Source organism: Phodopus roborovskii, unplaced genomic scaffold (genome assembly GCF_943737965.1).
Source record: "Phodopus roborovskii unplaced genomic scaffold, PHOROB, whole genome shotgun sequence".
NCBI classification, from domain to species: domain Eukaryota; kingdom Metazoa; phylum Chordata; class Mammalia; order Rodentia; family Cricetidae; genus Phodopus; species Phodopus roborovskii.
The window spans coordinates 30,264,775-30,291,724 of record NW_026126434.1 but is presented as its reverse complement, the minus strand read 5'-3'; the positions used below and the strand labels follow the sequence as shown (position 1 = coordinate 30,291,724).

Sequence of the window (26,950 nt, the reverse complement as noted above, 5' to 3'; positions counted from 1 at the left end):
AAGGTGTGACCACCAGTGTTTAGACATCCACAACCCACATAAATACCCGGTGTTGGCCTGCCTGTGATTCCAGCGCCTAGGAAGGCAGATAGTAGATCCACAGGGCAACCTGATCCCTAGAACTTACTGGGGAGCTAGGTTTTGAAGTCTTTGAACTTTTGATCCTGCCTCTCAAGCAGTTGAGATCACATGCCTGTACCACCAGTCTGTCTCTGCCTACCTGTTTGTCTGTATGTTCTCTTTAGTGATGAGATCACAGGCCTGCACCACCATGCCTGGCAAGAGTGAGCATATTTTAAAATTGTTCATCACACCAGGGCATGGTGATTTGATACACCGGAGAGGCATAGGCAGGCAGATACCTTTGAATTCTAGGCCAGCCTAGTCTACATAGCGAGTTCCAGAACAGCCTGGGCTACATAGTGAAACCCTGTCTCAAAACAAAACAAAAATTCCCCACCATAGAACAACTGCTGTGTGGATCAAACTGAGAAAGTCTGGAAAGGGCGGGAGAGCAGACTGGCCCATCACAGGCCGGCTGCGGATCCTGAGGGCCGCTTAGCAAATGACAGCAGGAGAGAAAGTGACATTTTGGTTTTGGAGCACAAATGTAAACAGCTTGGTGCCCCCCGGCGCTGACATTCAGCGTTTCTGACCCATCCCTTGGTATTTGTGGTTTGGGGCTCCTCTCCTTCCAGCCCCCACCCCCCACTCCACCCCCACCCTCCCCAACCCACCCCCACCCCTGCTCTGCCAGCTTTTCCATCCCGAGGCCTTTCCCCTTTCTCCGCGTTCCGTCTAGGTCACCTGCGCTGCAGCGCCCCCCAGTGGTTTTCTTGTTCGTTGCTATAGCTTGGAAATTTATGGAAGACGGATGAAGTCTGTATCAACACAGAGGTTTGCCTAGGGCCCAGAACCCAAGAGTGCGTTCAGGGAGCCATGCTAGACCCCCCCACCCTCATTTTGGAAAAGTGATATGGAAGGAGCTCTGAGTGGGAAGTGCCTCATCTGCAAATCTTTTTTTTTTTTTTCAAGACAGGGTTTCTCTGTAGCTTTGGAGCCTGTCCTGGCACTCACTCTGTGGACCAGGCTGGCCCTGAATTCAGAGATCCGCCTGCTTCTGCCTCCCAATGCGGGGAATAAAGGCATGCATCAACACTGCTCAGCTTCATCTGCAAATCTTGAACTCACCTAAACCTACTTGAAGTTGTACTCCCTCCCACTCCACTCAGGAGGAGGCTTACATAGAGCTCCTCCCAGCTCTATGTACAGCGCACACGGAGCCTGCCTTGGAAGACTACAGGCTCTCCCTCTTGCGGGAGCACTTGAAGAGAGCACGCTCCTCACACACCTCTCAGAGCTCAATCAGAGTCCTGCCCCGTGCAAAGTCTTAGTAACTCTCCGTGAAATGGATTAGGAGGCGGGACTCAGAGATCCCCAGCCACACATCAGAAAGCCACAGAGGAAGCTGATGCTAGCGGAGTTACCACCCACACCAACTCCAGGCCCCTCATCCTTGTGGGAGGGAACTCGGCCAAGGGAAGGCGGGTGGGATGGGGAGTCAACATTGCAAGAGCTCAGAGGACAGAGCTTGGCTTCCTCTTACCGGCTGAGAGGAGTTGTCGCCTCCCGGCCCCACCCCCTGGTGGCCCATCCCTTGCCAGCCCAATCAGTCAATGTCCTTTGGCTTTGGAGTTCACAGTTTTCAAATCACAGACTGGAGGGAGTCCTCTGAGGATGCTTTTTTCCCAATCAACTCCTAAAACTGAAGTTGCCTTTTGGCTTCGGGTGCTTCTATGGGTCACGGCTACAACTGGGGGAGAGCTCTCACAGTGTAATACTTTAGAGATAGCCAGTTAAGAAACTGGAATTCTCAGGAAACAAAGTCCTGGGAAAGGGGGGATGGGCACGCATTGTTGGGGACTCAGAAGGAGGTCTCCGAGGGACCACCCTCAGTCAGTTCTGAGCCCTTCTGCTTCCAACTTCTGCTTCCAACTTTAGCACCTACATCTCACCTTATCCTCTGGTCTGGAAGGAGAGCTCTCAGGTCTAAGCCTTTGACTGCAGCCAGCCCAAGCTGTTTTTCACTGGACCGCCTCCTCAGCGGCCTTTGTCTGGGGGTCTTTTTGTCTGGGGTCTCTTTGTCTAGGAGACCCCCTTTGGTCCAGTTTCCCAGTTCTCAGTCTCTCCTCTCTTTCTCTGGGTTAGGCTGTCCCCTCCCTCTCTGCGGGGGCTGAGAGGCTCAGCTAGGGGAGCGGGGCTGGGTTGCCATGGTCACCTTGAAGCCAGCCGCAGCTGGCCAGGGCAGCTGCTCTCGGGCCCCCGAGGCTGGAGTTTGGACAAAGCCAGGAGGCTTCATCGGCCTCAGATCTGGATCCCCAAAAGCCTGAGCCTAGGGACACTGAAACTCAGAAGAACGTGGAGGTGAGAGGGAGGGAATCAACTCACCCTGGAGAGCAGCAGCGGACCTTGGGGCTGGGCTGCCTTTATGAGGAGGGGCCAGGTAGGCCTGGAGGCGTGGTGGGAGAGGAGAAGGATGGAGGCCCTGTGGCAAAACAGGTTGGCCAGCTGGCAGGATGGGTTCAGTTCTATCCCTGGGCCTTCCATCTATCTTGAGTTTGTCTTTCCTTTCTAAGTCTGCCCCCCCTTCCGTGTCTTCCTTCCTTCCTTTCTCCATATCTCAATCTCTACCTCCCCCTCAGATCTTAATTTCATTCCAACCTCCTTTCTGTTTTCCATTTTGCTGTTCCAAGTCCCCAACATTTGCCTTCCTTCTGCATCCAATCAGCCTCCATTCCATCCTTTCTCCTCCCTCTTTCTCCCATCTTTCACTTTGTCTTACTTCCCTCTCTGGAGTCAGTTGTGTCTCTCCATAACCACCAGTCTCTCTCCTCTGGTCTTCCATCCCTTCTGGGCCTCTTTCCCAGACTATCCATGGCTAATTTTTCTCATTTTCTGTCCTAGATTTATGCTTTCATGTCCTAGATTTATCTTCCTTTATTATCATACTCCAGGTCTCAGTTTCACATTTGAACTCAGTGGCTGTAAAACATGACCTATGACCAGGGTCTTTTCCAACTACACCCCCCCCCCATCACCACCAGAGGCGGCTCACTCTCCCCAGCTGCTGACCCAACCTACTTCCCTAGAGGCAGCTGCATCTCAGGACAAGGACTGTGGTTAGTGTGTGTTGAGGGCCGTGAGGGTAGGCCCATCTGATTCTCCCCCCTCTCGCTCCTGTCCTGTCCTGCTTCCCAGCAGTGGCGGGTGGTCTGCAGGCCTGTGGCTGAGCTCTTATTTCTCTTGTGTGTTTCTCTTCACATTTCCCCCCAGCTGTTTCCCCTCTCCTCCCTGGGCTTTCAGGGGGGAAAATCAGTCCAGCATAGGGGAGACCCGTTCCTGGATTCTAGGGTATAGTGCGGGCTTCTGGAGTTGTGAGTAGTGAGAGAGAGGAGCATGGGGCTTGGGGAGCCACAGACAGGCACGATCTTGGTTCTTGGCTCAGCTCTGTAGGCCCGTGGATGGTTGGGATTTCCCTCTCTGGCCCCTGGGAATCTGGGCTCCAAGCAGCACATTCCAGCCGGCTCCAGCTCCTTTTCTGCTGTCACTTGACTCCGCTGGGCCCCAGCCTTGTGTCCCTCCTACTTCTCCAGCCCTGGTCTGGGTCGAGGTGGGCATCACCGACTAGGAATTTTCCCTGAGAGAGTGAAAAGGGGGCAGAGGCTTCAAGACTCTGCCTTCCTCCACACCTCCCATGGACCCTTCACTGGTCAGTGTGAGTCTGGGACGTGCAAAGTCCCACTGGGTGTGAGAAGCTGAAGCTCCGCCTGTCCGGGGCTTCCCCAGAGTGTCTCTCCTGGGAGGAAGGCCCCTTGCCGTGGCAGGTGAGGTTACTGGGAAGCCTTGGCCCCACCCCCAGCCGGACTCCACACCCCGCCCAGCCTCTGCAGGGCCCTGATTTCCTTTTGCTGTGTGCAGAGGGGTAGGTAATTGGGTGTGTGTGTGGGGGGGGGTCCCTAAGGGCTCGATGGACAGGCTGGAGGCAGTTTTCCCAGTGACCATAGGGGCTATTAACAAGTCCTTCAGCATCTGGAGCTTCCCTGGGTTTGTAAACTGGAGACCCAGCCTGCCTCGGTTTCTCCCTCGGGGCCGCGAATCTTCCTGGTAGCTTTTTTTCCTGTTCTTGCCTGGTTTTTCTTGACACTTTGGAAATGCTTCTGGGTGTGAGTTTTGAATCATTTGGGAGGTGCTACAGAGTGGTGAGGCCAGCGAGGTTGCTGGAGACTTTACTGTGACCTGACATTGTCCGGGACTTGGCAGGTGTGTGGGGTGTGGAGAGAGGTAGGACTTACAGGTGGTGCTGAATGGGGTCAGAGCACCTCCCACACAAGCTCTGCTGCCGCGAGCCCCCCCCCCCAATCTCTCCCTTCTGTGGCTCAGCAGCTCTTGCTGCTCCCTGGATCTGCGTTCCCGTCTTCCATTTTGCGCCTCTTCTTGCCAGAAACCCAGACTCTGCTCCCACCAGGGACTGAGCTGGCTGGGAACTGAGGAAGGCTTGCTAAGGAGAACTCCAGAGCGAGCCTGGATGGAGCAGGGAGCCCAGAGGGACTCAGAGCCTGGAAGTCTGGACTTCGGGGCTCCTGAGAGAACAGGAGGGCGCTGCAAAGTTGGGGAGGGGTTCTGGAAGAAGGGGACAGAAAGAAGTGGAGACTAAAAGTGTGACCCGTCCTCAGGCTCCGGGGTAATCTAGGTTGGAAGCCGGTGGGAGGGGGGGGGAGGAGTTGCCAAATGTAGCAAGGTGGAGGTGAAAGCCAAGCGGGTCTGGCTAGACAGGTGAGCCCGGCTCCCTTCCCCCAACCGGGCTCCGGCTCCGGTGCTGGGCCTGTGGGAACCCGCTGCTTCCTGCGTGCCCTGGGGCTGCTCCTCCGTGCTTCTCTCCCTCTCTCTCCAGGAACCGAGCCCAGAAAAAGGGGAGGAGGGAACGCGCCATCTCCTCGCGGGGCCACTGCGTTGGGGTTCTGGGCGAGCTGTAGCGGGGCCCCTGCTGTATTGTAGCCTCGGGGCGGCGGGGGATGGGCGTGCGGATCACCTAGGGGAGACTAGGCGCGAAGGGGGACCTGCGGGGCGGGCTCCGCGTTAGGAGAGAAACGAGGGGCGGCGCTGGGCGTGGGAGAGCGGGCGCCGGGGCGGGAGGACGGGCGGGGGACGAGCGTGGGGAGGCGGCGCCTGGGCGCGATCCGGCCCGGCGCTGGCTCCTCTCCCCGGAACAGGCCCCCGACAGCTGCTCGCGGGAGCCGCCTCCCGACACCCGAGCCCCGCCGGCGCCTGCGCTCCCCTCCCGCGCCCCGCCGCCGAGGAGGCCCCAAGCCGGGGCCGGACGCCTGAGTCGGCCCCGGAGAGCGATGAGAGGTAGGGGGCGAGGCGATGGGGGGTGGCGCGCAGGAGGCAGGGGGCGCGGGTTGGGGAGCCTCAGCTCTGTGCGCCGCCTTAGGCTTTTGATTCCGCATCCAAAACAGAGAGGGCCCTGACTTTCCGAAAAAAGTATCTTCTCGTAAGGAAGGATCTGTCTTTTCCTGGGTGAGGGGAGAAACCGAGCCCCAAGAGGACAGGTGCGCATATGTAGCCCACTGAGTCATCCTATCGGTGTTCTCTGGGCAGTGCCCACGAGCATGCTCTGTTAAGCTGCCCCGCCAAAGGGAGCCAGTCTGACGCCCAACCTACCAGACCAGCCACGCTCGGTGGTTGCCGGGTTGTGCCAAGAGACAAGTCACCACCCAATGAGCAACGCTCCCAGGGTCCCCTTCTGGCCGGGCATTCCTGCCCAGCACCTTCTCCCAGCCACCGCCCGGCTGGCCTGGAACTGACTGGCTGAGAGGATGGAGGTGTGTCCAGACCCTAGCGGCACTGTAGGGACAGGTCACAGAATGCGTAAGAAAGCGAGAAATGGCCTTGTCCTTCTTGCCACTTTTCCTAACCTAGTCCCATCTGTCCCCACCTGCTCTTGACTTCCCTCAGGCTTAGTCACCATGTGTGCTTGGGAGGAGCAGTTCTCTGGGGATCCTGTACCCAGGGCCCGAGTGGGTTTCACATTGCCTGACATTTGGTATTCACAGGTGTCTAGAAGTGGCAACTCACTAAATGGTGAGATCTGGCTCTATAGGTCACCTCGAGGTGTGTGGCACACTCCTGTAATCACTGACAGGTGGAGGCCGCAGGATCAAAAATTAAAGGTCAGCCTTTAAATCTTGGTATCATTGTGAGTTTGGAGGCTTGAACTACTTGACACCTTGTCTCAAAAATCCAACCATCCTTCTATAGAGGAACATGACTTTCATCCCAGCACTCGTGAGAGAGGGGCGCCCCCTGAATTCCAGGTCAGCCTGGTCTACATAGCTAGTTCCAGGCCCACCAAGGCTACATAGCGAGACCCTGTCTCAAAAGAACCAAAACAACAACAAAAATCTCCCCAACTAACCAACCCTTTCCCCACCTCAAAAACATAAATGGCTGGACGGTCCCAGCACACAGGAGGCAGAGACGGGTGGATCTCTGTGAGTTTGAGGCCAGCCTGGTCTACAGAGTGAGTTCTGTTACACAGAGAAACTGTCTCGAAAAAAAACAAAACAAAAACCGTAAAGCAATCAAATACAAACAACAAAAGATGCCAAGATGTGTATGGAGTGAGTAAGAATTGTGTGTGAGCTGGTCTTGGTGGGACATAGGATATGCCCAAGAGGCAGGGGGATTAGGAGTTAAAAAGAAGAAAGGTAATAATACGCTCGTGAGAGACCATAAGGCTCCCAGAGGTATGAGCATGGTACATTTGGTTTACTCTAGTGTTTACAGAGGGCTTGTAAAGTTTTATTCTACCTCCCTGTGTGTGTGCATGTGGAGTTGTGTGCTGTTGTTCTCTGGATTGGGAGATGGTGTTTAGGAGAGGACAAAGAAAGGCCTGAAGCAGAGTTACCTGACCCTTGACTTGTGATGGGTTGAAGAGGGGCCAGGTAGGGTGCCAATGAGGTGAAACTCCTAAGCCTATCTGATTGTGGGAATCAAGACCTAGGGGACAATGAGAAAGGGACAGCCCCAGACCTTGTCAGTTATGCTTCAACAGCTCCTCTGCTTGGCCCGGTGCCCTGCTTTTGGAGCCTGCTCTGTTTACCTCCAGCTTTGTGTTTCTGCCCTGTCTCCCCCAGCCTCCTGTCCCTGCCTGGCTTTGTATCTCTGCCCCAGGCTCCTCTCAGCACTGTCTGGCTCCGATGAGTCATCTGGGATAGGCATGAAGGTTACTCAGGGGAACAAGGGCCCTGCTGTTTCTACAGAGGTGGGGGTGGAGAGTGGCACCCAGGAATTCCCTGCCAGGCTTCCCAGTCCCAGCGGCCTGCTCCCCTCTACCATGGAGCTGTACCCGCAAGGGACTGGTCGTGGTGCCTTTTGGATCTAGGCTCTCTTTTGATAGCTAAATGGCCTCTGGCAATCCAGTCAGCCCTTTCAGCTGCTGCTTCAGTGATGGGGGGTTCTCAGCTGCCTCTTACATTCCTGCCCTAGAGCATTGTGGGAGCAGCTGGAGGACAAAGGGATGGGGGAGACTCCCCCAACTCCTCCTACCTCCTGGGGTGACCTGGCTTCCCCTGTAGTTAAGCCCGCCCTCATCTCCAAGGCAACTCAGCCTTCTCAGAGCAAGGCTCTTCTGCTACCTACCTTCAGTAAGTTGGGGCTTTGGGGAACAGGATGTCAAAGGCAGAGGAAGGAGAGCTGGGGGGACCTGGTGGCAGGGGTGTGAAAAGGGCAGTAGGTAGTATCCCTTGGGATTCTAGGACCTTTAGAATTCAGTACAGTTCTCAGGCACTACCAGGTGTCAGGAGAGCTTTTCTGTCCCCAGGACAGAGGACAGTAGATCCCTGGATTTATATAGAAACTTCAGCTGGAATGGTTTTGGAGAGGGTAAACTGCCCATACCCCAAAAGGAACAGAGGAAGCAGTTCTATGGGGCCTCTGACAGAGGGTCCAGATGGGGTTCCAAGTCTCTGCCAAGTGTCAGAGGATGTCCAGTCTGCTGTTCTGGCTACCACAGTGGGATAGGGAATCGCAGAGGACCATGAAGTTGGTTGGATATTGATGTCCTTAGAGGTTTGAGGGGCTCAGGCAAGTTGGTGTTTCTATTGTATTTTCCTCAATAAGGCAGGTAAACTTCTCCAGGACTTAGGTTTTGAAAACCAGAGTAAGTTTTACATTGGCTTGAGTGTTATAAGATTTTATGTAAATGCATGCTACTGCCTCACAAGTTTTTACAGAGTACTAACCCAGCCAATCTTACTGCTTTTCGAGTGTGCTTCCCTCTCTTGCCCTGTTCGTGGCCTTGCACAGCCTCACTAGGTGTACAGGTGAGAGTGTGAACAGATGTAGGTTTGTTTATCCTTTGCTTTCATGTGGTGGATTAATTCTCATACTTTCTGAGTGTGGCTTTCCATGTTAAGCCCAGTGGCATGGGGAACACATTTTAAAGAAAGGCAGGGTGTGGTGGCACACACTGGCAATTCACTTAAAAGGTAAATGCCAGCTTGGGCTATTTGAGACTCTGAATCAAACACCAAAAAAAAAAAAAAAAAAAAGTAGGGAACACATGCCAAGTTAGATTCACACTAATTTTTCTTTAATTTAATTTTTATGTGTGTGTGTATTTATGTCTCTCTATATTTTTAATTTTCTATTTCTGAGTGTTTTGTCTGTATGTATGTCTGTGTGTGTGTGTGTGTGTGTGTGTGTGTTTGTGTGCATGTGCGCGCGCGCGCCTAGAACCCACGAAGCTAGGAAGAAAGCATTGGATTCCCTGAAATTGGAGTTATGGATGAGTCATGACTCAGATGCTAAGTGTGGATGCTAAGAACTGAACCTGGGTCCTCTGCAAGAGCAACAAATACTCTTTACTGCTTTTCTTTAAAATGTGTTTCTTATTTCTTATGTATAGTGTTTGGGCTTACATGTATGTCTGTGTATCACAGACATGCATGGTGCCCTTGGAGGCCAGAAGTGAGCATGGGATGCCCTAGGACTTGAGTTATAGATAGTTGTGAACTGACATGTTAGTGCTGGGAACCTAACTTGGCTCCTCTGGAACAGCAGCCAGTACTCTTAACTGCTGAGCTGTCTCTCCTTTCTTTTAAATAAATAAATAAATACATTTATTTGTGTGTGTGAGGTCATAGGATGGCTGGTAGTGGGGATCACACCTTTAATCCCAGCACACAGGAGGCAGAAGCAGGTGGATCTCTGAGTTTAAAGCCACCATGGTCTACACAGTTTCAGGACAGCCAGTGCTATGTACAGAAACTCTGTCTCAAAAAGAAACAAATAAAAAATGGTCAGTGTTCACCTTCCACTCTGGATCTCTCCTCCCACCCATGAGTTCCAAGGATAGAACTTAGGTCCTCAAGCTTGGAGCCAAGTGCCTTTACTTCTGAGTCATCTCTCTGGCCCTTTACTTTTTTCTCTTTTCATAACTACATAGAAGCTTAACCACTACCACCCCACTCCAAACCCCCAGAACATCCCCTGTGAGCATTCACATAGTGTAGGGATGGACATGTGGGACAGTTCTGAGATCTTACTTCCTTACACTTCTCCAATTTCCTGTGTTTGAATCTTTTGCCATGATCATATTGCTAGATTGCTTTCCAAGTATATTCTGATACTGTAATAGCACGTCCCCCCCCAATGGTGGCTTTCCTTTTGTCCCTTTTCCCATGGAAGATATAACATTTAAAAATACTTTGTTGGGGCTGGAGAGATGGCTCAGTGGTTAAGAGCATTCACTGCTCTTGCAGTGGACCCATCATCCACATCCTGACCACTCACAACCATCTGTAACTCAAGTTCTAGGAGTTCTGCCTCCCTCTTCTGGCCCCTTCAGGTACTGCATACATGTGGTGTACATACACATGCAGGCAAACACTAATATGTATAAATATTTAAAAACTTAAATCTTAAAAAATACTTTGTCAAATTAAGCATGTCAAGTGTGTATCTCTAATTCCAGCATATTGAGATATTGAGGCAGGAAGATTTTTGCAAGTTCAAGATCAGCCTTAAGCTACATAATAAGCTTGAGGCCAGCTTGGGCTACACTGTAAGACCTGGTCTGAAAGAACAAAACATTTCTCTGTCAGTCTGATTTGTATTATTCTAGTTCTAGTGAACGTGGTGATTTTTAAAGACAATATATTTTAGACATGTTGGCTCTGTTCTTTGAGAAGGTCTGTATCTGGTGTCTTTGTGTGTTAAATATGGATCATAACATCTACCTTATAAAGTGGCTGACCATAAAGTTATGTTCAGTGCCTGTGCTGTGTAGGAGGCAGTCAGTCTAAAAGTAGAGCCATGCTCTAAGCAGTGAGTTGGCCATTTACTCTTCTTATCCCCAAAGCAGCCCTCCTGTCTGTCTCCTGCTGTACCTACATCCCTTAGTGAGTAGACTCTCCTCCCTATTTGTCCCCTGCAGAGATGCTGCCCCCTCCTCCATAGGCCGGAGGGATCAGGAGCAATGGGGACAGGGGTCCTCTCATCTCTACTGTTGCTGCTACACTTGGTGACAATTGGAGATGCTGACATGAAGGGACATTTTGACCCCGGTGAGGAGACTGAATCTTGGGTCCCTGAGGAATAGAGCTTGGGAGTCAGAAAGGTGGGGGAATGCTGACCCATCCTGTGCCTGTGTCCTTCAGCCAAGTGCCGCTATGCCCTGGGCATGCAGGACCGCACCATTCCCGACAGTGACATCTCCGTGTCCAGCTCCTGGTCGGACTCCACCGCTGCCCGCCATAGCAGGTAACTGATTCTGGGAGTTGCCTTGAAGGAGCTCTTTAATGGACCCCTGTGTGCTCTTCCAGCCCCTTTGCACAGGCCAAGGGGCTTTTGAGAAGGCCGGGGGCCACTGAGATCTATGTAGTGGGAAGAACAGGGTTTAAATAGACCCACGACCAGGCTGGCAATGTGACTCAGTTAGGGTACTCAGCTAATATGAAGCTCTGTCTGTATTCAGCACCCCATAAATGGTCGAGGTGTCAGATGCTATGATCCCATCACTCAGGAAGCAAAAGCAGGAAGAACAGAAGTTCAAAGTTACATAGCAGAGGCCAGCCTGAGATACAAGTCACATTGTCTCAAAAATAAAAGAGACCTGGGGTCAAGTGTTGCCCTGATCTCCTTTTTCCTCCCAGGCTGGAGAGCAGTGATGGAGATGGGGCATGGTGTCCTGCAGGGCCTGTATTCCCCAAAGAAGAGGAATACCTGCAGGTGGACCTTCGGAGGCTGCATCTGGTGGCTCTGGTGGGCACACAGGGCCGCCATGCTGGGGGCCTGGGTAAAGAGTTCTCCCGCAGCTACCGGTTACGATACTCCCGAGATGGCCGCCGCTGGATGGACTGGAAGGACCGCTGGGGTCAGGAGGTGAGGCTGGGGAGGGAAGGTACCTGGGAAGGACACATTCTTCTTTTTGCCATGCTCTAAACAGCATCTGCCACGGCCCATGTGCTAGCATCTCCAGCTCCAGACTCCACCAGGAGCATCACACAGTGTTGCCAGCCTGGCCGCCTCTTAATATCCTGTGCCAGTCTCAAATTCACCACTGACCTCTGTAGTGGATTAGTCCCAGATCCGTTCCTTTTTCTCTTCCTTCCTTCCTTCCTTCTTTCTTTTCTTTTCTTTTCTTTTCTTTTCTTTTTTTCTTTTTTTTTTTTTTTTGGTTTTGTTTTGTTTTTCTTTTTTGAGACAGGATTTCTCTGTAGCTTTGGAGCCTGTCCTGGCACTAGCTCTGTAGACCAGGCTGACCTTGAACTCACAGAGATTTGCCTGCCTCTGCCTCCTGAATGCTGGGATTAAAGGCACCGCCATCACCGAGCCCCTGACCCTTTTTCTTGTTCTCAGCTTGGGGAAATTTAATCCCTGTCCCCATCTCATGACCACAAACTGGAATGGTGTTGGTGGCTCACTCAAGCTCTCAGCTCCTCTCTGTGCCCACCTTTGTGGCATTTCCTGAATCCCGTCACTCCATCTCACCCCCACCCCCAGCTCTAAGCCATGTATTTTTTCATATAGCTGGGATGAAGTCGAAACCATTCAGCCTGCTTCTGTCCCTTTCTGACCGCTACCTATCAAACCTCTTCCTCTGGGCTACAAACTACACACCCAGCTCTCAGCCTAGCACTGGCTTTGGCTCTATCAGAAAACAAAAACAAAAACAAAAAACCCCAATTCTTTGACTGAGTTCAAAGCCTTTATTTAACCCAGTTCCAGCCCTAGGAGGTCTTGCACCACCCCCCTGTCTCTGCAAGCACTGCATTTGTGTGTGCAAAGCCACACCCATGCACATACACTGTGCCATCCCGCCTTTATTGCTGTGTGTGGAACCAGCCAGGTCCTTCCCCACAGTCCATACACTTGCTGCTCTCTGTGCCTGGCAAGCCCTTCCCCCAGACACCAGATGCTCCCACTCACTCCATCCAGTTCTCCCTGGAGATATCACCTCCTGCAGACCTTGGTCTGGACACCCACCTCTGCCCCACACGCTGCCTCTTGTTCCGCACAGCTGCCCTGTGATGAGGGGTTGACTTCATCACTGAGATCATGTCTGGTCCAGAGTGGGCACGTGGTCAGCTGTTGGATTGAACAGAGGGACTGGGGTGAAGCAGGCAAGGATATTGAGATAGGATTCTGTGTAAGAGTCCAGCAGCACAAATGCTTTGGAGACACATGGAGGCAGGCAGGGGTAGAGGGTAGGCGAGGCATGGCTGAGGACAGACCTCCAGAGCTGCCAGAGGCATCAGTGGCCACTGCTACATAACCTCCTTTTAAAATGCCCAGCTGCATCCCCCAGTACTGCGTGCTCAGTGTTGCCCTTTGCCAGCCTTTCGGTGGCCCCTGTAGGCTGAGCCAGGGAGCAGCTTAAGGCTGGGAGCTAAGGTCTGATCTGCAGCCCTACCCACCTAGCCACCCTTTTTTTCCTGGCCCACAGGTGATTTCGGGTAACGAGGATCCTGGTGGAGTGGTGCTGAAGGACCTTGGGCCCCCCATGGTGGCCCGGCTGGTCCGCTTCTACCCCCGGGCTGACCGAGTCATGAGTGTCTGTCTGCGGGTGGAACTCTATGGCTGCCTCTGGCGGGGTGAGTAGGTCAGCCCCACAAGAACCTCTTTCCAGTCCTGGAAGCAGGAAATTGAGACTGAGGAGGGGCATCAGATGTCCTTTTCTGTCAGGAAGCTGTCACTGACTGAGGAGAGAGCAGACTAGACAGTGTTGCCTTCTCTACACCAGTAAGAAAGGTCTGAAATTGCTCAGGCTGGATGCCTCCCTCTAACTCCCCTCTTTCCGCCCTCCCAGATGGACTCCTGTCGTACACAGCCCCTGTGGGGCAGACCATGTACTTATCTGAGGTGGTGCATCTCAATGATTCCACCTATGATGGATACACTGCTGGCGGGTAAGGGGGTGACCTGCACAGAGCTTGGGATGGGAGAAGGCCTGTGCATATGTGTGTGGTATGTGTTGTGTGTGCGCATGTGTATGTATGTGTGTATGGTATGTAATATGTGTGTGTGTGTGCATGTGTGTGTATCTGGGTGATGTGTGTATATGTGGTGTGTGTGGGTGTGGTATGTATGTGGTATGTGTGTGTATGGTATGTACTGTGGATGTGTGGTATGTGGTGTGGGGGGATGTGGTGTGTGTGTGTGTGTGTGTCTGTGGTATGTGGTGTGTGTAAGGGGATGTGGTATGTGTGGTGTTGGGATGTGGTGTGTGTGTGTGGTATGTGTGTGTGGTATGTGATGTATATGGGAGTATGTGGTATGTGGTGTGTGTGTGGTGTAGGGGGGGATGTAGTGTGTCTAAGTGTGTGTACGTGGTATATTGTGTGTGGTATGTAGTGTGTGTGTGGTGTGGGGGGGATGTAGTGTGTCTAAGTGTGTGTGTGTGGTATGGTATGTGTGTGGTATGTGGTGTGTGTGTGTGGTATGTGGTATGGTATGTGTGTGATATGTGGTATATGTGTGGTATGTGTGTGGTATGGTATGTGCTATGTGTGTGTGGTATGTGTGGTGTGTGTGGTATGTGGTATGGTATGTGCTATGTGTGTGTGGTATGTATGTGTGGTATGTGGTGTGTGTGGTGTGTGGCATATGTGTGTGGTATGTTATGTGTGTGATATGTGTATGTGGTATGTGTGTGGTGTGGGGGGGATGTGGTATGTCTAAGTGTATGTATGTGGTATGTGGTATATTGTGTGTGGTATGTGGTGTATATATGTGTGTGTGTGCGCACACATGTGCACATGCGTGCATGTGAGGTGATGTGGAGCAGGAAGTGGCCTGGGCAGTGAAATGAAAGGACAGGCCTGGAATGCAGGATAGTAAGGTGAGCACTAGCCCAAGTGGCACGTTGTTTGGATTAGAAAGAGGCACCCCATGTCCAGACAAGAATCACCTTGTACAAAAACCTGCAGGGCATCCAGAACTCCTGTAACCCCAGCTCTTGGGAGGTAGAGGCAGTAGGATCAGGGCCTTCAGTTCACCCTTGCTACATAGCAAGTTATAGGCCAGCCAGACTCCCGAATCCCCTATCTAAAAACAAAACGAGACAATACCCCCAGCTAAGACTATCTGTTGGACTTGTCAAATTAAACACATACACTATAGACTGAACCGTGTGCCTTCACCGTGGCACTTCTGCGTGGCATGTACCTCATGGAGAATACCTTGTGGTAGTCTGGGGTATGATGCACATAAGAGAGGAGAGAGTTGCATGATGTTGTGATAGACTGGGAAAGGAGAGTGGGTGAGAATCAGGCTATTCCGTCCACCGCTGGGGGTGTGCCTGCAAGACCTGCATGGTGTCTGTCATCTTCCCTCTGAACAGTCCTTTCCTTGCCTCCAATCAGGCTGCAGTATGGCGGTCTGGGCCAACTGGCAGATGGCGTGGTGGGTCTGGATGACTTCAGGCAGAGCCAGGAGCTGCGGGTCTGGCCAGGCTATGACTATGTGGGATGGAGCAACCACAGCTTCCCCAGTGGCTACGTGGAGATGGAGTTTGAGTTTGACCGGCTAAGGACTTTCCAGACCATGCAGGTGAGTGAGCTCCGCCCTCCGGAGGGTACCAGTGCCAGAGGAGGTGCTGCTGCGGGGTTTCCTGCCCTTGAATCAGTGTCCCTTCTCCTTCCCTCAGGTCCATTGTAACAACATGCACACTCTGGGAGCCCGCCTGCCAGGAGGTGTGGAATGCCGATTTAAAAGAGGCCCTGCCATGGCCTGGGAGGGAGAGCCTGTGCGCCATGCCTTGGGGGGCAGCCTTGGAGACCCCAGAGCCAGGGCCATCTCAGTGCCTCTGGGTGGCCGCGTGGGCCGCTTCCTGCAGTGCCGATTCCTCTTTGCGGGACCCTGGTTACTCTTCAGCGAAATCTCTTTCATCTCGAGTAAGCCCCAGAGTGTGCCTGGCATCATCCCTGCATATGGATCCCTGGTATTATGTCGCCTGTCACCTGTGAGATTTCTCAAACTAGGGCAGAACACTCAGCCCCCAAACCTTCACAGAGTCTTTTTCGTTGTTGTTGTTGTTTTGGTGTTTTATAGATTCTTTTTTATCTTATTGTTTTGTGTTATTCAAAGTCTCACCATGTAGTCCTGGCTGGCATGCAGGCAGGGCTGGCATTAAAAGCATGTGCTACCACACCCAGGTAGATTCTTGTTTTAATTTAACTTTTAAAGATTCTTTATTTAAAAAAAAATTTTTTTTTTTTTTGGAGACAGGTCTAATAGTGTCATGTGGACCAGCCTAAAACTTGTGATCCCCCTGCCTCAGCTTCACACACATTAGATTATAGATGTGTAGGATCCCTGTTGTCTCCACATCCTTTGTGAGTCCCTCATTTCTGATCTATCCTGAGTAAGAGTGACAGAAGTTCTGGTTAAGCTTGAAAGACTTCTGTCTAGTTGAGAAAGAACATCTGCTCTAAGCCTGCAGATCCATGAGGCCCTCCCTGAGTTCTCCCCTTCCCCTTAGCCAGGGACTTCCAGAATGCTGTACCAATTGGCTTGTTCTGATTCGTTTCCTAGCCACCATGTCCCCTCAGTTCCCTCTGTCTCAAGTCTCATGCACCTGTGTGTGTCCCCGCGGGTCCCTTGCTCTGACTCTGTTCCTCTCTTTGCTTTCTTCTTTCCAGATGTGGTGAACGACTCTTCTGACACCTACCCACCCGCCCCCTGGTGGCCGCCTGGTCCACCTCCTACCAACTTCAGCAGCTTTGGTGAGCAGTCCTTGGGCACAGTTCCTCCGGGGTCTCCCCCTCAGGTGCGGCAGGACACCTGCTGTGGTGCTGACCATTCCCCTCTGTCAGAGCTGGAACCCCGGGGTCAACAGCCAGTGGCCAAGGCGGAGGGGAGCCCAACTGCCATCCTCATCGGCTGTCTGGTGGCCATTATCCTGCTGCTGCTGCTCATCATCGCGCTCATGCTCTGGAGGTTGCACTGGCGCCGGCTGCTCAGCAAGGTGGGCGGGGCTTTGTGTTTGTGGGCGGGGTTCTGTGGGGTTGGGGATGGGAGCTCAGTCGGGCCAGGTAGGATCTATAGACCACTCTCAAGAGCGAGCATGGGGCCTGGAGAGATGGTTCAGAGGTTAAGAACACTGGTTGCTCTTCCAGAGGACCTGAGTTCAATTTCCGGCAACCACATGGTGGCTCACAACCACCTGTAATGAGATCTGGTGCCCTCTTCTGGCCTGTAGGCATACATGCAGGCAGAACACTGTATACACAATAAATAAGTAAATCTTAAAAAAAAAAAAAAAAAAAAAAAAAAAGGAGCAAGCATGGTGTGTGAGAGGAAGACCACCAGAGCCAGGGAGGAGCAAGAGCAGAGCAAGTCCTTGGAGGGTGCCCTCAAAGAGGCAGGGCCCATCCAGTGTACGATGTAGCAGGTGGCCGACCAGCCCTTGGGGAGGGGCCGGGAGAACAAATCTCCTTGCCTCACTTTGTGTCCTCCAGCCAAGCTTTGTCCATCTGGGCCCCTCTAACCAAAGCCCAACCAACCTGTTGGTAGCGAAAACTGGAGAAGAGTGAGAGAAGGGGGCGAGAGGCGGGCGTCTGCTCTCCGTGTGCCCTGGACCCCCATGAGTGAGAAAAGGGGGCGAGAGGCGGGCGTCTGCTCTCCGTGTGCCCTGGACCCCCATGTCTGGAAGGGTGATGTCCTATAGCGTGACATCAGGGAAGCAGGGTTGCCATGAGGAGAGAAAAGACTGACTCTGATTCGAGCACCCAGGAAGCCATGTAAGCAGTGGTTCAGTTAATGTTATCTAATCCCATTACAAGGCTGAGCGCCGGGTGTTGGAGGAGGAGCTGACGGTTCACCTCTCTGTCCCTGGGGATACCATCCTCATCAACAACCGCCCAGGGCCTCGAGAGCCACCCCCTTACCAGGAGCCCCGGCCTCGGGGGACTCCACCCCGTTCTGCACCCTGCGTCCCCAATGGCTCTGGTAAGGCCTGCCTTGTCCTCTGCCTGTTCTTTTTACTGTCTATACTCTGTTTGAGTTCATTGTCTTATTTCTATGTACCTCCATACAGTCTCCCCCAAGGTTTTCCTGTGTATTACCCAGAATGCTGGTGGTCCCACCCTGTCATTGTGTCATAGACTTCTGTTGTACCCTCTTGTCTCCTTACCCCTTGACATTTGTTCCTTCCTTGCATCCATCTATCCATCCATCCTTCCATCCATCCACCCATCCTCACACACCTAATCTGCCATGCATCTGTCTTGGTCCATTTATCCACTCATCTATCCACTCATCCATCCACCCATCTATATTCATAAACCCATTTGTCTCTCTAGCATCTAGCACTCAGACAGCAGTTCTAGCACTTACCCATCATCCACTCTTCCATCCATATATATCCATCATCCATTCTGCTTTCCATTACCCTTGAGGGCCTGCACTTTCAGCCCCATAAGCCCCAGTCTTGCCTGATTCCAGGTCTCCCTGTCTGTCTAGCCTTGAGTCTCATCCCTTCCCGGTGTCTCCCCCCCTCCTTCTCCCGACAGCGTTGCTGCTCTCCAATCCGGCCTACCGCCTCCTTCTGGCCACTTACGCCCGTCCCCCTCGAGGCCCGGGCCCCCCCACACCCGCCTGGGCCAAACCCACCAACACCCAGGGTAAGCCCCTCTGCTGCTGGGCTCTGCGGGCTCCCGTACCTCTACTGGGCAGGGAAGAGCCCTCACACCTTGCACTGTCCACTTTTCCACTGTGGCCTTTTCTTCGCTCTCCTGAGCCCCCCATCTGGAAGCTCTGCCACCCCTGGATTCACGAGGAAGGCTACTGGTCCTAGCTCTGTCCCTCCTCTCACACTGCTCTCCAGAGCCACTGAGGACACTGCTATAGTGCCGCTCTTCTGTAACTCCTCCTTTATTCTCCCCTCTCTCTAGAGCTGCGAGGAGGAGGGCCTCACCCTGGGCGCTTGTCCTCTCCCCCCTGTGTCCTCTCTCCGCAGTCCCAGAGGTGAAGGCTCATGCCGCCCCTCCTGTCTGCTCCCTTTCCTCTGTGTTGCTTTCTCATTGTGGCCCTAACCCCAGGGCCTGGAGGGGACAGCTCTGCCTTCCTCCTGTCCATAAACATCTTGTCTTAGGGGCCTGTGAGGACCTGTCACCCTCTCCCCTCAATGTGTGCCCTGTCTCTGCCTGTCTTTGAGCTTGGCGTGTTTGGGATTGGCAGGGAGGAACTGGGCTGACAGCAGTGGGAGCTGGTGGTCAGTGGGATGAGGGATTGGAATACAGAAGAGACTCATGGCTTGGGCCCGCTTCAGATGCTGGGTGGAGGAGGGTGGAGTTTCTCTTCCAACCCAGGCTTACCTAGTGGTTGGGGTTGTGCTAGGAGACCCCAGAGGGTGAAATTTTCTGGTACCTTCTGCTTAACTGTCTGTGCTACCTTGAAACCCTTTGGGTGTGTGTCTTGATTCTCACACCTGCCTTCTCTGGTTTGAGGCTGGCAGCTGGGACCTAGGGGACGTAGAAGCAGGGGCTTCTGGGAGATTGGGGCATGAAGAATCGTGCTGCTCAGAGCTGCTCCTGATGCCTCATCCTGTCTTCTCTCCCCTCACCTCTCCAGCCTGCAGTGGGGACTATATGGAACCTGAGAAGCCAGGCGCCCCTCTGCTGCCCCCACCTCCCCAGAACAGCGTTCCCCATTATGCCGAGGCTGACATTGTCACCCTGCAGGGCGTCACTGGGGGCAACACCTATGCTGTGCCCGCTCTGCCCCCAGGGGCGGTTGGGGATGGGCCCCCCCGAGTGGATTTCCCTCGGTCACGGCTCCGCTTCAAGGAGAAGCTCGGCGAGGGCCAATTTGGGGAGGTAAGGAGGATGCCTGCCCAGCTTTGACTGTGTCTAGCCAGACTAAGGCTTTAAGGCCATGCTTGCATGCTTCCTTGGCTGGACTACTTGTCATTTGTGCTGTGACATCCCATCTGACACTGTGGCCTTGGTGGACCTTGTGCCCTAGTGCATGGCCTTCATTCTCCAGGTGCACCTGTGTGAAGTAGAGAATCCTCAAGATCTGGTCAGTAGTGACTTCCCTATCAGTGTGCACAAGGGACAGCCCTTGCTGGTAGCAGTGAAAATCCTCCGGCCAGATGCCACCAAAAATGCCAGGTGAGACCCATGGTGGCAATAGTGATACAGATGCCAGTGCAAAAGGGGAGGTCACACGGGGTGCCTACATGCACCTACAGGCAACTAACAGCTTCTGAGAGAGGCAGAGTTAATCTTCCCCAGAGACCAGCCCCCAAATGCCTATTCAATCCCAAGTGGTCAGCCTTAAAAGCTACACATACAAGCAACACTAAATGGATCCAGAGTGCATTTATAGATTTAGTCACACACATACATATAACAATAATAATTAAAGAACGAGAGGCCATAGATTTGAAAGAGAGTGAGGTGGGGGTACACGAAGGAGGTTGGAGAGAGGAAAGGGAGGGGGAAACAATGTCATCATTAATTAAATTTTAAATATAATTTAAAAAATGCTAGGTAATGTCTAGAGATGAAAGGGGGGGGGGGCGTCTAGAAAGGGGCCATGAAGGTCAGGGAGCAGCCCAGCCTGGTGTCTGGGAGGGAGACCCTTGGGAGAGAGAAGGAAGATACACTGCCATGGCACTTGTGCAGCCTTCTCCCTGCTTCTCCAGGAACGATTTCCTGAAGGAGGTAAAGATCATGTCTCGGCTAAAGGACCCGAACATCATCCGGCTGCTGGGCGTGTGCGTGCAGGATGACCCCCTCTGCATGATTACAGACTACATGGAGAATGGTGACCTCAACCAGTTCCTTAGTGCCCACCAGCTGGAAAACAAGGCAGCTCAGGGGGTTCCTGGGGACAGAGAGTCTGACCAGGGGCCCACAATCAGGTACCCGCTCACAGAAGCAGAGACTTCCTAAGGGCACCCCAAGTGGGCCTCCTGACCTTCACTAAGCAAGGGAGAGAGGAGGGGAGCATTGGGTGGGGATGGGCAGGTAAACATCCCAGAGGGACCTAAGATGAGGAATTCATGTCCATGGTCATACATGAACAAGGCCAGAAAAGCTGAGATCTTAGGAGGAGCAGGTGCAGAGGCTTGGAGCTTCCATGAATCCCCCTTGCCCTGGCCTAACAAAGCACAAACTGCTTGGGACTGGGTGGATGGAGTAGGACCTGCCCCATTCCGAACCTCTTCCCTACCTGGGTCAGGAGCAACCTTTCCAGTGGTTGAGGTGTGGGCTTCCCTCCCTCTCCCAAACAGAAATATGTAGAGTGCGGAGGGGAGGCTTCTGGAATGCCATGTGACCTTCTCTTTGCCTCCTTCACTCAGCTACCCTATGCTTTTGCACGTGGGAGCCCAGATCGCCTCCGGCATGCGTTATCTGGCCACACTTAATTTTGTTCATCGGGACCTGGCCACCAGGAACTGCTTGGTTGGGGAAAATTTCACCATCAAAATTGCTGACTTTGGCATGAGCCGGAACCTCTATGCTGGGGATTATTACCGTGTACAGGGCCGGGCAGTGCTGCCTATCCGGTGGATGGCCTGGGAGTGCATCCTTATGGTGAGCAGCTGGGAGGGGACACTGGCTGCCCTCTGCCAGTTCTGTGGCTCCCCAACCAGCCATTTGCCTTTCTGGGGCTGCATCTTCTCATTTGGAAGTCAAGGGACTGGGAAAAGAAGGAAGAATAGTGCATGGGAAAAGGGATCCAGGGGCCAAGAGTGGGCTGGAGGAGTTAGAGTTGGAAACTGGAGGTAGAAGGGGTTGGAGTAGGGTAGAGGCTCATGACCAGCAGGTAGGAGGCTGGCAGAGAAAGATGGGGTCAGAGTAGGGAGAGGAGGAGGCAGGAACAGAGGGTCAGGTAGAAGGACAGTCCAGTGTGAGAATGGATAGACCTGGGTCTACCCTGTCTGAGGTCTTTCTCTGACTTTCTTGCACTCTTGTGTCGCAGGGGAAGTTCACGACTGCAAGTGACGTGTGGGCCTTTGGAGTGACCCTATGGGAGGTGCTGATGCTCTGCCGGTCCCAGCCCTTTGGGCAGCTTACCGACGAGCAGGTCATCGAGAACGCCGGGGAGTTCTTCAGGGACCAGGGCCGGCAGGTCAGAGCTGAGGGAGGGGATGCGGCTTGTGGTAGAGGCCAGGAGGGGCAGACCATGTGGTGACAGAGACTAAAGGCACCTGTCCCTGCCTCTCATTCACATGGTATTCCGCAGGTATACTTGTCCCGGCCACCGGCCTGCCCACAGACCCTCTATGAGCTGATGCTTCGGTGCTGGAGCCGGGAGCCCGATCAGCGGCCGCCCTTTGCTCAGCTTCATCGGTTCCTGGCAGATGATGCGCTCAACACAGTGTAAACTCAGGACCTTGCAGGCCTTCACCATTGGGAGGCACTCGGGGGAAGCTGGACACGAAAGTGAGAGAAGCCTATGGCACCCCACCCCACCCCACCCTGACTTGCTATTCCCAAGAGGCAGCGTTTCTGCAGGTGGGCTGGGCCTGCCCAAGGAGCTGAAGCCTCTGTCACTGGATACACACTCCCTTCCTGTTCTTCCTTCCTCCTCCTGAGCACCACCCACCCAGCTGGCCCTGTGGTTGGGATCCTGCCTGACTTCTTCCAGCCATCCCCTGGGGAAGGATGGGGCCAATGGAGGGCACACACTGGACAAGGCCCACTGGAGTACCTGGGCCCCACTGGACAACACTGGTTTCTGGGGAGGTGGTTGTGCCTCCAGCCTCCTTCCTGTCACACACTGGACACTGCCCACTGAGAAACTGGGGGGGGGGGCACGAGGTGGACAAAGAAGCCTAACCCCTACAGTGGTCCTCAGCCCTGGCTTCCTTCTGTTCTGCCCCTGACACACTGGACCTGGGGGTGATCCCTGCCTCGATCCTCGGTCACACACTCCTCCTTCCCACCCGCTGTGCTGCAGCTAGAACTTGTCAAAGCCTGTATGTTTCTGTGGACTAAATACTAGGATGGGGGACAGGGATCAATAGCCCAAGGCTGGGGGTTGGGAATCTCTATTGTAGCTACCACATTGGTTTTTCTATAATCACGTGGGTTTGTACATTTTTTGGGGGGAGAGACACAGATTTTTACACTAATATATGGACTTAGCTTGAGGCAATTTTAATCTCCTGCATTAGGCAGGTAATAATAAACATTGAGTTTTTCCACAACTGTGGGTGCATTTCCTTGGGGTTTGGGTAATGTCTGTCTACTCCCCTCACTCCCAGCCCACTATCTTCCCTTTCCCCAGCCCATGCCCCACATCCTGCCTGTGTATTCCAGCACTGGTCTGTTGTCATGTAGTTGCACCATGAGGGCCCTGTTTACTCGGATGCTCTGCAGGGAGAATATAGATAGTGGTGTCCGTTGGGGGCTAGAGAGATAGCTCAGTGGTTAAGAGTGCTGGCTGCTCTTCCAGAGGACCTGGGTTTAATCCCCAACAATCACATTACAGCTCACAACTGTCTGTAACTTCAGTTCCCCAGGGGTTTGACACCCTCGTAAAGAGGCAAAACACCAATGCACACAAAATTAATAAATAATTAAAAGCAAATAAATAAGTAGTGGTGGCTAGTCAACAGGTACCTTGGAAGCCACTAGGAGCTTCGCTCTCATTTGTCATAGAGAGCAGTGCTAGATTTTGGTTTGAGGTTATCAACAATAAAGTGATTTCTTTTCCTTGTCCGAATCCTAGAATCCCAGGGGCTGGGGAGACACGGGCGACCTCTGGGTTAGGTTTTGAAAGCATTACATGTCTCTTGGGTCTGAGCTGTCTGGTGGAAGCCACAAATATGAGCCAGGATTGTCTCGGGCCTACAGGGACAAGCTGCAGCCACTGTGGAAGCCTAGTTGTAGTCTTAATTGCAGGTTTTGAGAAAGCATAGTCATTCCTGAGAAATAAGGACCCTGGGGTTTTGACTGACGATATTCACAAAGTGAACCGAGTGGATAATGAGAGGACAACAGTAAAGCTAATTTAATCTGAGGTTGAATTACTGGGCTCTCAGGGCCCAGGTCACAAATCTGACAGTCTCGTTAAAGCTATGGAGGGCAGACTACTGCCTTAAGATTAAGACAGACATTGATGGGTTAGAGTTCAGAGGTCAGACTTTAGAATAATAGGCAATGGAATTCCTGGCAGGGAGCCATAGCTCCCAGAGCTCTGTGCCCAGACTTGCTCTAAGTAAGCTTTAGAATTATGTAACTCTAGGTTCCTGTGGAGCTCAGTCTGGCATGTCCAAACCTGCCCCTCTCCCACAGCGGCAACAGCAGCCACTCTGATGATCCACCAGAGTCATTGTTGATCCTTCTTGAGGCCAAACCCAGGCCAGCACAAATCTCATAGGTCTGCCTGGCAGATCTTTGTTCTTCCTTGACATTTCAACCGCCCTGGTACATGCCACAACACTGACATCTAGCTAGTCACCCAGGACTGCTTCTGTCGCTCTCCAGCTTGTTTTTAGTTCTGCAACCACAGTGACCTTTGTTGGAGGCTAGCTCTTATAGTCTTAAATGGCCCAGACTTGTCTCAAATTTGCTGTGAAACAGAGAATAGCCTGGGAGTGATGCCTCTGCCTTTACCTCCCAGGTGCTGGAACTGCAGGCACACAGCACCACCACACCAGGTCCTCTAGCTTGCATTTTAGAAATTATTACATTCATTTATTTTGTGTGCATGAATGTTCATGGAGATGTGTATGCAGGTGCCACAGTGTGTGTGTGTGTGTGTGTGTGTGTGAGAGAGAGAGAGAGAGAGAGAGAGAGAGAGAGGGAGAGAGAGAGAGAGAGAGAGAGAGAAGCTGCAGGAATTGGTTCTCTAGTTCTATCATGTTGGTGGTCTTGGGTATAAAACTCAGGTGTGGCAGCAACTGCCTTCAGTGCTGAGCCATTTCACCATCCCCTTTAAAGTGCCTTTTATTACATTTTGCTTATTTTATGTGTATATATGTGTATTTTATATGGTGACGATGATGGTTACAATGCTGGGGGTCGATCCCAGGGTCTTGTACACGCTAAGCAAACACTCTACCACTGAGCTATACTCCTACTCCCTTTTCCAGATCTTTCTGTTGTTTTGTTCAGGTGGGGTTTCACCTAGTAGCCAATACTGGCCTGACTCCCTATGTAGCAGACTGTCTTTGAACACAGAGATCTGTGGAACTCTGCCTCCTGAGTTCAGGAATTAAAGGTGTGTGCCACCATACCTGGCTGTTTTTTGCTAGTAGGATCTCACTACTAACAATCCTCCTGCCTTAGTCTCCTGAATGCTTATATTTGAAGTGTTTTCCACCAACTCCTTTTCTGATTGATCTTTTTAGAACAAAAGCTTGCCCAAGGCTGGCTGTCCTGTCCAGTGTCAGGAGCAGTCTTTGTGGGGCTGCAATGGGAGCCAGCCGAGTGGCCCCAAGTCTGTACCTGAGTGGGGAGTGTGGATGAGGGAAAGTCTAGTTATAGATAGATAATAAAGAAAGACAGAGAGACAGAATAAAGGTCAGGACGGCAGATCAATCAATACTGAAATGCCACGAGTTTGTTTTTCACCACTTTAACTAAAAAGTGGAACACAGTATCATGTGTATGGAACAGACTTTTCTTCCATTCTCATTCTAAGGGTTCAGTAACCACACCTTAGCTCTAACTTCTTCCCTAGCCTTGAGGTCAGGAGTACCTATACCTCAGATCCAATTTCTCCTTCCTTAGCCTTGACAGTCAAAGGTAGCCACACCTCAGATTCAGGTCTGTTGTTATTTAGACTAAGATGGCTGAAATATCCTTCTGTAGTCACACCTTGACCTTTAGGTCTTGTGATTTGCTGACAGCTTTGAACTCTCTGTCCTTGTGCCAAGATGGAGTTCAGTCATCTTTATGGGCACCCACAGAGTCCAGCACACTCTTCTGCATATACACTGTCCTTTCAGTTTCCCCGAGGTCACAGACCCCCTGGCATGTGGCCTCTGCCATGTGCTTTTGTTCTGGAACAGTGTTCTCTGTTTTTTTGTTTGTTTGTTTGTTTGTTTTTTTTTGTGTGTGTGTGTGTGTGTGTGTGTGTTGCTAGCCCTTCAGCAATCTTCAGGTCAGATCTTTGTTCCCTTGTATGCCCTATTTCACATGTATTTGTGTATTTGTCTCTGTGACATGTTTCCTCAACTGTGAGATTGTAAGCTGCAAAACAGCCAATTTAAGGAACAAAGGGCTTAATTCATTAGGGAATCATCAGGCTCTCTTTCTCTCTTGCTCTCTCTCTCTCATTCTTTCTCTCTCTCTCTCATTCTTTCTCTCTCTCTCTCTCTCTCTCTCTCTCTCTTTCTCTCTCTCTTTGAAAACAGATCCAAGATCTAAGTCTGTGCTCCATGTGACCTTATTAGGCAATGCTGCCTTCTCTAACTGAAAATTTCCAAGCAGAGTCAAGTTGAACCACCCCCTCCATGGCTTTCACCTTATCCATCGAGGCAGGGTTTCCACTCACCCAGAGTTCTATGATAGGGATAGTTTCCTTGAAAGCTGCTCTGGGGATGCTCTTAGTCATACAGGTGGGTGTGGGTTCCCGGGGTCTGAACTCTGACCCTTAAACCTGCACCGAGTTGCTTTGGTCACTAAATCACCTCCCCAGACTACCTTCCCATTTTATATACATATCAAAGTTTCTTATGGGCTATTCAAGCCACTTTGTAATTTGCATTTCTTCCTCTGCTGAAGGGTCATGTGCAGTTCAAGGCCCTAACATACATACAGCCTTTCCTTTCTCAGGGTTGCCCAGTCTTCCACTTTGTTGGGATGCTTTGTGTTTTATTTAACTGGCCTCTGCCACAGGTATCTCTGCATCTAATCTATTCTATGGGTGAGGATTTCAGGATGATACAACTCTTTATTTCTTTTTTAGGTTTTTCGAGACAGAGTTTCTCTGTAAAATAGCCCTGGCTATCCTGGAATTTGCTTTTGTAGACTGGGCTAGCATTGAACTCACAGAGATCTGCCTGCCTCTACCTCATGTGTTTTGGGTTTAAAGAATTGGATAATGCAATTCTAATGGTGGCTTTTCTGGGTCAAAGAATAACCATATTAAAATTGTTTGTAGAAGCTGGGGTGACAATGCTTGCCATGTAATATCAGCAGTCCAGAAATGGAGGTAGTATGATCAGGAGTTTACAGCTTGCCTTGTTTGTTTGTTTCTTGAGACAGGTTCTCTTTATGGCTGTCTTGCAACTCTCTAGGTAGGACAGCCTGTTTTTCTGTAGCTTTGGAGCTTGTACTAACTAGAACTAACTTTGTAGACAAGGCTGGCATCCAACTTACAGAGATCCATCCACCTGTGTCTGCCTCCCAAGTGCTGGAACTAACAACATGTGCCAACACCTCCCAGCTCAGATTTCTTATTCTTGTTGGGTTTAGTA

The 26,950-nt window shown here is 52.0% G+C and overlaps 1 protein-coding gene across 6 annotated transcripts; it reads left to right on the top strand.

The window, feature by feature from the left end:
• Positions 1-2,415: 2,415 nt before the first annotated feature.
• On the top strand, positions 2,416-22,729 carry Ddr1 (discoidin domain receptor tyrosine kinase 1). 6 transcript variants are annotated; one of them, XM_051187380.1, is made up of 18 exons: positions 2,416-2,424; positions 10,499-10,628; positions 10,722-10,824; positions 11,217-11,445; positions 13,010-13,157; positions 13,373-13,472; positions 14,928-15,114; positions 15,212-15,458; positions 16,206-16,289; positions 16,380-16,531; positions 17,349-17,514; positions 18,078-18,188; positions 19,138-19,382; positions 19,552-19,679; positions 20,216-20,434; positions 20,876-21,110; positions 21,499-21,648; positions 21,763-22,729. In XM_051187380.1, exons 2-18 carry the CDS (start codon positions 10,541-10,543, stop codon positions 21,901-21,903), a joined length of 2,733 nt encoding a protein of 910 aa, XP_051043337.1. In that variant the 5' UTR covers positions 2,416-2,424; positions 10,499-10,540; the 3' UTR covers positions 21,904-22,729. The 6 variants fall into 6 exon arrangements, with proteins under 6 accessions (XP_051043337.1, XP_051043341.1, XP_051043338.1 ...); XM_051187381.1 differs by lacking the exon at positions 2,416-2,424 and adding an exon at positions 3,912-3,982; XM_051187379.1 differs by lacking the exon at positions 2,416-2,424 and adding an exon at positions 5,199-5,409.
• The last annotated feature ends 4,221 nt before the right edge of the window (positions 22,730-26,950 follow it).

Coding starts and splice junctions, on each gene's coding strand:
- Ddr1 (XM_051187380.1), top strand. CDS start 10,541: ATGGGGACAGGGGTCCTCTCATCTCTACTGTTGCTGCTACACTTGGTG. Junction 11,446..13,009: donor AGGACCGCTGGGGTCAGGAG/GTGAGGCTGGGG, acceptor CCTGGCCCACAG/GTGATTTCGGGTAACGAGGA. Junction 16,290..16,379: donor TACCAACTTCAGCAGCTTTG/GTGAGCAGTCCT, acceptor CCCCTCTGTCAG/AGCTGGAACCCCGGGGTCAA.